The sequence below is a fragment of the Papaver somniferum genome, chromosome 8, assembly GCF_003573695.1.
Source record: "Papaver somniferum cultivar HN1 chromosome 8, ASM357369v1, whole genome shotgun sequence".
Lineage (NCBI taxonomy): Eukaryota > Viridiplantae > Streptophyta > Magnoliopsida > Ranunculales > Papaveraceae > Papaver > Papaver somniferum.
This window is the reverse complement of record NC_039365.1, coordinates 125,799,509-125,810,094: the sequence shown is the minus strand read 5'-3', so window position 1 is coordinate 125,810,094 and position 10,586 is coordinate 125,799,509. Positions and strand designations below refer to the sequence as shown.

The following is a 10,586-nucleotide window of genomic DNA, read 5'->3' as shown; positions in this document are numbered from 1 at the left end:
AAGGAGATATTTCCAAAATTATCCTTTTAGTTAATTATAAAAAAATATAATAAATATGCATAATTTGATAGACATGTTTATATTTGTTACACAAATGTTTTAAAATGCTTTTCAATGGTATGAAATTTGTGAACATCCGTGGAGTAGTTTGAGAGATAAATCATTTCTAAATTTCACTAGTTATTTTTCATAAGGGTATAATTGTAAAAAATGCGTAAAAGTATTATTTTCCTTGCTTGCCTTTAAAATTATGCAAATTTAAACTAGGTCACTTAATAGTGGGACGGAGGGGGTATAATTTAAGAGTCATGCTGTGACGAGGTCACCCTCATGATAATATCCGTAAGGGTGCACTTCCTAGCCCTTAGATATTATATCATACATCAAATTGTATCTTTAGGTAAGATTTAGATAGCAAAATTATATTTTTTAATTTCTCTTCTTATTATTTTTTATATCCTTGTATTCACTTTTATTTGTTCTTTAATCCTTAAAGCAAATCAAGAAATAAATCCAACGCCTGTAGCTTTCTAATCAATTTCACTTTTTCTAAACTGCTAAACCTAGCCACTACCGTGGGTTTATATCTTTGGTTAAGAACGGTAGAAGATGGCATCAAATTAACAAACTGGTGCAAAGACTAGGTTTTTGTATACACTTTTGGTGGCAGTGGGAACGACGGAGTTTTCAGTTTTGAATTTTGAGTTTGTTTAGCTGCAAAGCCATTATTAGGTTTCGTGCGGCCTTATTTACTCTTCGTCTTGCACATGAGAATCTTTGAGGATTCATTTGTAAACATGTATAAGATCAGCAATACCAAATAGACCTATTACTGCAAAATTAAGATGAGTCCAGCCAAGTTATTTTCTAAGTTTTCTATTAATGTGTATGTGTACCAGTCTTATATTTTTATCTGTTCTTGCTTACTTACATCCCTCCTCCCATCGCTACTATGTTGCTAACTACAATATGGCAATATCTTCTTCGTTACCAATCGATGTTAAGAGTTGAAAATCATCAATTCCAACTTTATGTCTTTGCAATCACGTTGATTATTTGTGCAATAATGAGTTGACCATGAGATCTTTAAAGATATCGAAGTTGTCAATGTATAAACTCTTGTACCTACTCGTCTTGTGATATTATTCTAGTTTTTGCTGGGACTGCATCTGTAGGAGTCTAGTGATGAATTATAAAACAAACTCACTAAGAATGAGTGATTAACATTAGCAGAATTCTTTTATATAAGTTTAAGAGCAGTATATAATTTGTAGACAGTGCGAGAATTAGATTCACAATTGATGAATGCATGTGCCTCGAAAGAAAACGCAATAGGATTATTTCCTGATTTTCTCTGAGGATTAGGGAACAAATAAAATTAAATACAAGGATATAGAAAATAAGAATAATAATAAATATATTTTTATTTTCTAAATCTTTCCTGGAGATACATATTTATTTATGATATAATATCTAAAGGCTAGGAAGTGCACTCTTACGGATGTTTTTCCGAGGGTGACCTCGTCACAGCACGACTTTATAATTGAATTTATGAATTGATTTGGTATACCACGTGTCGCTCTGTCATTGGGAGGGACAGGAACGTTTTAGTCACAGAGGATCTGGACCCATCTTTAATTAATTTATTTATTTCTATTCATAATTCATAAGTGAGATATGCATACACACTACTCCCTCCGTCTCAAATTAACAGTCCTAATTGACTTTGTCAAGATATTAAGGAAATCCTGAAAAATGTCTTGACTAACCCTTGACTAGCCCTATTTAATGTTATGTTGTTACCAAAACTAAAACTAATAGTATTAACACTTATAAATTGGATAGTATTATTATTTTAGGAAATATTTTAAGAAAATAAAAACAAACTTATACTGCTTTTATTATGGAGTCCATAATCAGAACGAGATGTAAGAATAAGTAGAAGTTTTATTAGGAATTTTATAACTATCCATAAATGTTTTATTCAAAAAAGGAATGACAATTAATACAAAGAGATTGAGTACATTTTTTATTTATATATGGTGATAATATTTAAGATTTTGAATTAAGTTTATATTAAAAATAATTTTATGATTATAAAAAATAAAGGGTATATTTGATAGTTTAAGGGAAAAGTATGTCTATAAACAGAGCGGACAGATAAAAAGAGACAGACCAAACCAAAGTAGAAATTAGGACAGATAAAAAAAGGGCTCCGGATCTTCTACACCAAAAATCCTCTACAACCGTGCGCCTGCGAATAAGGGGACGCCATGTGTTCGCATTTAAACATATCAAAATCATAAATATTCGGTATATTGAAGTTGTTGAAATTAAAAGATTTTCAGCCGAGATAAAAATGGAAATGTTTATCCTCCTTCAATTAGTTCTTAAACTAATTTTCGTTTTTGGTCCTTAATCTATTTTACTTTTTTTTTACGGGCCAAGAACAAATGTTTTCATGATGACGAACTAAAACCACAACAACTGCAACAGCTCTCTCCCCAAGTTGGTTTTATATGGTTCCCCTATATTAACTTCTCTACCAGATTTATTGAAAGTGAGAGCGAAGAAAGCAGCTACGTGATAACGTTTGCTAAAAATCATTATTCCAATATTATGGACTGAAAAACCAAAGCTCCATAGTCTGATAGTCATTTGGCTGAAATGAAGAATGTAAGTTGGCACATTCTACTTGTAGAAAAGATTACCAGCCATGGAGATAAAGAACAAATATAGATGGAGAAGTCATTGACATAATATCCATTATAAAGCATCCAAAGCTCATGCCGTAACAAAAGAGAGGTGTTCATATTGTATGTTAAAGACTTAACAAAGAATCACAAAAGAATACTTCATTTTGATGACAAATAATAAAATACGATCATGTCTATGCCTAAGCAGCACCTCCGAATTTCTTGTGTACTTCACAACCATAAACATAACTGGCGTTTGGTTTCGTGACAATCCTAGTGTGCAAATACTGAAATAGGCACATGTTATCTTCTTTATTCTCCTGAACTTCGTCCATAGTGTAACCCCCATGGGTAATCTTGAGGATGTGAGTTATATAAATGTTGCCCACCTTGTAATTGTGTTTGTTCCTACAATACACATAACATGACAAAATGAAATTTATGTATTTTTCAACTTAAAAAAGAAAAATTATAAAGAATACTATCAGTTAACTACCTGTAAGACTCCGGCCAGTCCGTTTGGACATTGTTGATAACCGCTAAAATTTGGGCGATGTTGATAGCTGCTAAGATTTGGGCGTTGTTGATAACCGCTAAAAGGAACATAGCCACCAGTATAGTATTGCTATCACATGTCATTCATAACCAACCAAGTGTTAATTCATAATGTTTTAGCATTTGAAAAATGACATTCACAGAAATACTGACCAATATTGCTTCAAAAGTATTACCGGCATAACATATGGAGGTGCTGGTACTGTGTCATTACTAGCCATACTTATGTTTCTCAATAACGCATTGGGTACCTAAATTTTGAACAGGTGACCTATTAATACTGTTGATAAAATAACCAAATCATTTTATGCATTTCAGTATAAGCAATAATTATAGATAAGAGTAAATAGTTGAATACCTGAACGAGTTGCGGCGTCGACATTTGGGTTGGGAAATCAAAAGCTGGTACTGTCTCTTCATTGCTTTGAGATTCCATGGTCTTGCTAGTCCGCTTCTTTTTTACATATACAGCTTTTTCCAATACATTCTTGGGTCTGACAGAGCTAGTATCAATTGCTGTTTTCTGTCTGATCTTAATTCCTCTGACATTATAATTATCAACATTAAATGATGCATTGAGATTAATTTCTTTGTCTACTGCTGGCCAAATGTTTTGGTTCTTTAAATATTCTTGAACTTTTAGTCCCCTCAATTTTGCATCGACCTCTTTTAACGTGTTACTGAGAGCCAACAAAGTAATTTTGTATGCTTCTTCAGATTCCGAAGCCCTTGTTGCTAGTTGAATATGTAATCTACATAACTCTCTGTAGCGCCTAACCGTGTCTACTTTTTTATCATTTGTGCCCACTGAATTCGAACCACCCGTTATACTCCCAGATTTGAAAATCTTTTAATTTCAACAACTTCAATATACCGAATATTTATGATTTTGGTATGTTTAAATGCGAACACATGGCGTCTCCTTATTGGCAGACGCACGGTTGTAGAGGAATTTTGGGTGTAGAGGATCCGGATCCTAAAAAAAGACAGAGGGAGTATTACTTAAATGATTTTGTGTTCGTTTTTGGATAATGTATATGAATAATTTTACAATGTATTTATAGAAATTATTTTTGCTTAAAATAAAATAGAAAACTTTCTTGCAAAAGAACGCGATTTAAAGTCCGTAAGAAAAGAAAAACTACACCAGTCAGATATCATATTAAAGCAGTGTCGTTACGGCACGAGCTATCTCTAGATATTTATTAGAACTCTCTGTTAACCTCATGTCGTGTCGTTACGACACGGGTTATTTCTAGTTGATTCAAACAATACAATCCAAGCATTTATCATAGAGAATTTCACTGTACAAATATGTACACATCTACCAAATAGGGATGAATGCTTACTATAATTCAAGATAGCACACACAATCTTCTCAGACATGGTTGATAACTTGCATATTACAAAAAAAAAATATATCAAAAACACATAAATGAAGACATCAAAGCTCTAACCACATAAAAAATGTCTCAAAAAATAGCATTCTTAGGCTCAATTAACATACAAATGATAAATCAAATACCTAATAAAAAAATTGGGTCACATCTTTTTTATTTTATTTTTGATAAGAAGACTTTTATTTATATATAGAAGGAAGATTACAACATATACAAAATGGGAGATACAATACAGTGCCGTCCAGTCTTTGATAGGGTATTGGATCTTTCATTTTCACTCAAATTCTCAGTAGAGAAGTAACTAATTCTCCTAGATCTAACTTCCTTAGACAGTTTGTCTTCAAAATCCACAAACTTCTTATTTTTATACATAAAGGAAACCGAATTACAAAACATAAGAGAAAATTTGCATCTATAGATGCTTGTCTGAGATCTCCAAGGTTGAATTTCTGGATCAGCTTCTCCTTTCATCAGCTTCATTAATGTTTGACAATCGTTAATTATGCAACAATTATTGAGATTCAAATCCTTCACCCACCTAAAAGCCTCGATTCCTTCTTTTACTTCTGCTTCTAATGGGCATGAAGCCCAGCTGCAACCTGCTCGACAGTGCTTCCTGTCTCGTTTTATCCAGAATTGAGATTGGCGTAACCCATAGAAAAGTCAGCTTCAAGAAAGGATGCATCAAAATGAATAAACCAATCATAAGTGCATCTTCCATTTGTGCGATTATCATAGTGTAAATTCTTAGCTGTGACAGAATCATGACTAGTTTTGTTGTCCCCTGGAATATTGAACTTTTGGTGGGGAACTTTAACTAAATCAATTAGCTTATGCACATTAGGCACTGCCTTATCAAACTGCACACTATTTCTAAACTTCCAAATGGACCAGATGATGAAATAAATTAAGTTGTGTTTGCCATTGAAAACTTTACTGTTCAACCAAAATTTAAACCAATGTATAATGTCCTGATTTCCTCTGTAGTTATAGATGTTATTAAGCTCAAAAGCATCCCAAATCTTTCTAGAAAATAGACAATTAACAAACAGATGCATTTCATCTTCAATGTCATGAGAATCACAAAGCAAACAATGCGGCTTAGAATCCTTAACATATTTGGACATGTTTTTCCCTAAAGCAATAGCATTAGAAACCACTTTCCAGCAAAACATATTTACTTTAGGAAGAATATTAAGGTTCCATATTTGCTTACAAAAACTTGCTTCATCTTTATCAATAGTTACATTAGTCAAGAAATTGTAAACAGACTTAGTAGTTAAATTTCCTGAAATAGTAGATTTCCATCTAATTCTATCATGCAAGCAAAGATTAATAGCTACAGAGTTAATAGCATTATGAGAGGATTTATCAATATACTTGCTAATAACATTCATATCCCAGTTCCCTTCAGAATTCATTAGATCATACGCATTCATAGGCATTAATAGAGAAGTTTGATTAGGCAACCAGAAATCAGACCAAATACTAGTAGATTCACCATCGTTAATCTACCGAACACTATTGGACTTAATAACTTCCAGGCCTTTTTGAATACTAGACTAAATCCATGAAATCTTATGCTTTCTAGTTTTCCTTAAAGAGTTATGATTCCTAAAGTATTTATGCTTTAGAATTTTGGCCCACAACTGATCCTGATTGTGGATTAACCTCCAAGCCAATTTGGTGACTAAAGCAAGATTATGCTTATGGGGAATTCTGACTCCCAGACCACCTTGCCGAATATCTTTAGTTACACTAGGCCAAGCTTTAAGGTAATAACACTTTTTTTTTATTCTTTTTTTGCCACCATAAGTCCCTTTGAATCTTATCTAGGTTATCAAGAGTTTTTGGGGAAAAGAAAGACACTGCATTTGGTGATTAGGGTAGGCACTAAGAACATTTTTGATTAAAACAGTGCGACCAGCTTGATTAAACATCTTCCCAATCCAGCCTTGAAGAACAGTATATTATTTGTTAAGAAGAGGCTCAAAACTATTAACTTTGTTTTTATCAAAAAAGAAAGAGGTGTCCCTAAGTATTTGTCATTTTTTGAAATTTTCCTAACCTTAATAATTTTAGAAAAAAATTTATAGTGTTTGTTGTGAATCTTAGGCGTAAAAAAAACTCCAGATTTTTGGAAGTTAATGACTTCCCCAGTCATTTCCCCAAAGACGTTTAAAATGTTAACAATGTTTTTAGCTTCATACAGACTGGCTTTCGGAAAGAGGAAACAATCGTCCGCAAAAAAAAAGATGAGAGACAGGTGGTGCAGTTCTAGCCACTTTGACATCTGAAATTAGCTTATCGTTTTCAGCTTTTAGGAGGAGATTAGAAAGCACTTCTATACAAATGATAAACAAATAGGGGGATAATGGATCCCCCTGATTAAGACCTTTAGAGACACTGAATCTATCACCAGGCACACCATTTGAAAGAACTGAAAAATAAGTCGTTGTAACACACTGCATAACAAGGTGACACCAATCTTCACAAAAACCAAAGGAAATAAGAGTTTGATTTAAAAAATCCCATTCTATTATATATAAAGCTTTAGACAGATCGATTTTTAGAGCCATATTTCCAGTTTTATTCTTAGAGTTCTTCATAGAATGTAGAATTTCATGTGCAACAATGATATTATCCGTAATTTGGCAACCATGGATAAAAGCATATTGGTTTTGGGAGATAAGCATAGAAAGCAGAGGCTTCAGTCTGTTAGTCAAAATCTTAGAAATGATTTTATAAGTAGTATTGCTACGCCAATAGGACGAAAATCACTAGGAGTAGAAGGATTTTGAACTTTAGGAATTAAAGTAATATAAGTCTAGTTCATTTCCTTTAGAATGTACTTCTTTTTGAAAAAATCTTGGACAAGATTAATAATGTCAGTTTTAACAATCTCCCAGTTTTCTTTAAAGAAACCAGACGGATAACCGTCTGGACCCGGGGCTTCCCACTGGTTCATATTAAACAGAGTGTTTTTAATCTCTAATTCATCAGGTATACTTATGAGCATATTATTTTCCTCCTCATTGATACAGGGGTCAGTGAGTTTATTTAGGGTATCAAGGTGTTGCACCTTACAAGTAGTGCTAATGGTTTTGAAGTGTTTTATTAGCATCTTATGAATTTGTGAGCTATCATCAATCCAGAGTCCAGTTTCATCCCTAAGTGTGTGAATATGGTTAATACTTCTTCTATTATTAGCATACTGGTGGAAATAGGAGGTGTTACGGTCAAAATATTTAATAAATTTATCTTTCGAGAGATGGTTCCAATAATCGTACTCTCTGTTATACCAAATTTCTAAATTGTTTTGAGTATCCTTAATCTCAAGAATAGGCAAAGGATTAATGGAATGAAGGTATTCCATTTTCTTGTTAAGATGATCAATATTCTGAAAAATGTTCTCAAAAACAGATTTATTCCATTTAGATAGAGAGTAAGACAAATGCTTAAGATTATTTTGAAACCTACAGGCAGGGGAACCTCTAGTGTTGCAATTCCAATTATCAGAAACAAATTTTTAGAAATTATCATGACTTAACCGGGTTCTAATAATCTTAAAAGGCTTATCATTATTTAATTTGACAGGCTTACAGGTAAGCAGAATCGGAGTGTGATCAGAACTTACCATGCATAAATGACTAATGATAGCATCAGTATAAATAGTGAACCATCTAGATGAAGTGAGGTCTCTATCAATACGTTCTTTTACGTTTTCCTGTCCTTCCCTATTATTAGACCAAGTAAAAGGTATCCCTTGAAATCTAAGGTCCATCAACCCTAATGTCTGAAAATTATCATGAATAAATTTGTTAACATGAGAATTTTCCTTGCCACCATGCTTATCATTAATATGTAAAATAAAATTCAGGTCACCTATGATAATCCAAGGAGTGCTAGGGTTCAACTTACAAAAGTGGTTAATTTTATCCCATTGCATTCCTTTACCTAACTCATTCAAGGATCCATGCATATAAACAACATTCCAACTATTATTAAAACAGTCATGCACTTCAAAAAAAACAGATATCAAAAAATTCAGCAATGCATGAGACTTTTATGTTATTGTACCAAGAAATAAGCATCCCACCAGACAATCCTATTCTAGGAACAGCTAGCCAGTCATGAAACCTTAAATTTTTATCTAATATGTCCATGCTATCTCTAGTGGATTTAGTTTCAGCTAAGTATATGAAGTCAGGATTTTGCTTCTTAAAAATATATTTTAGATGTTTTTTTGTGAGGAATTTTTCAATCCCATGCACATTCCATGATACCAACTTCATTTTGGAAACTAAAGTTTTACTAATTGTATAGGTGACAGTCTCAAAACAAGAACTTAAAATAGAGACCAAGATGCAGAAAACAGGTTGATCCAAACTAAAGGAGGATTTAAACAAATTTAAATAGTAAGTAGAGAACTTAAGCAAAGCAATATAGAAAAGACTTGAAATCTTGAAATAAAAAACAGATATATGATAAATTTTAGTTTTAGGAATAGTTGGAACCTGATTTGGAGTGAGGTTGTAAGGACCCGCAAGTTTGTCGACGCTATTAGACCGATCAAGTGTCCAATTAGCCTATAATAACTCGATTAGTTTAACACGATCAATAATTAATAGAAATTAATCCAACAACGATTTAGATACGAAACTAGTACCGTCGGTTAGATCTCGCAAAATTATGTGGAATGGACTACTCGAACGTGTCATTAGGATATCGGACCAAGATTATATCATCAGTTTTATTTGAAGGGAAAATTAGTCTTTCACAGTTAGCCGGGTGGCATCCCTTACCCAGCTGAACGTGTCATTCGTTGGTCTTACCTAATCAAGTTGGGAAGAGAACGTTATTTCTCTCTTATCCTTTCTTTTTCTTCTTATTTTTCTTCTCTTTTCGTCCGTCTTCTCCGTTCTTCTTCCCCTGTTCTTCTTCTTCTGCGATTGTTTGAGAGAATCATTTATTGAAGCTATCTAATAGATGATGAAGGTGGTGCGATTGTAATCTATGGAGAAGATCAATTGAAGATTGATTTAGTTTCGATATAAACTGAGAAGAACGAGATTAGGGTTTGATGTTCCTTGGAGATTAAGTGAGGTTGATGATGGAATCGATGGGTTGATGATGGGTTTTGTTTATTTAAGACAAGGGAGAAGAATTATCTGTTGATTCAGTCAATTATGCAAACTCAGGAAAAATGAAGAAAATGTAAATTAGAGTTTTGAGATTAATGTTATAGGATGCTGATATGAGATGGGTTTTATGCGAATTATAGTATTGAGTGAAGCAGGGTTGTGCTAGCAGTGAAGATTAATTCAATTGAAGAATTAGGGTTTCTGAAGTGGGTGAATAGAAGAATCAAAGAAAATAGATGATGGGAAGCTTAGTTGGAGGTTATGGTGAATTTAAGATGAAGAAGAACAAAAATTGAAAGATGATACTGGGAGTTAAGGTTAGGGTTTCATAAGAAGGAACTCAGTGAAGCAATTCATAGGATGTACATCCTGGGTAAGTGTTAAATTGCTTTAGTTGTGATATTATAAGAATGATTGGTTAAATTGTTGAGTTGTAGAATGAAATTGAGTTTTAGATGAAGGCTATATATGTTGTTGTGATATTGAATGTGACTCTAAAATGAAGTATGGGGATATCGATGTTGTTTTGTGGCTGTTGTGATGTTATTGTATGCATGGATGACATTGGAGGTCTGCTGGAGTAGTAATGACAGTCTAAAGAGTGGTAGTAGCTAGATATGATGTTGTTTGTGTATCTGTTGCTACTTGTGTTGAGAGTTGAGTTATTGGTGAGTTGTATTAGTTCAGATTGAATTAAGAGACGGCCTAGTGGTGTTGGTGGTATGAACTAAGAGGTGCAGGGATTGTTGAAGTTGTAACTGAGATTAATGGATCGGGTATGATCACAACTG

General features: G+C 33.2%; 1 protein-coding gene across 1 annotated transcript; it reads right to left on the bottom strand.

The window, feature by feature from the left end:
- Positions 1–5,277: 5,277 nt before the first annotated feature.
- Positions 5,278–6,096, bottom strand: LOC113306006. Its single transcript, XM_026554996.1, has one exon. It carries the CDS (start codon positions 6,094–6,096, stop codon positions 5,278–5,280), a length of 819 nt encoding a protein of 272 aa, XP_026410781.1.
- Between the last annotated feature and the right edge of the window lie 4,490 nt (positions 6,097–10,586).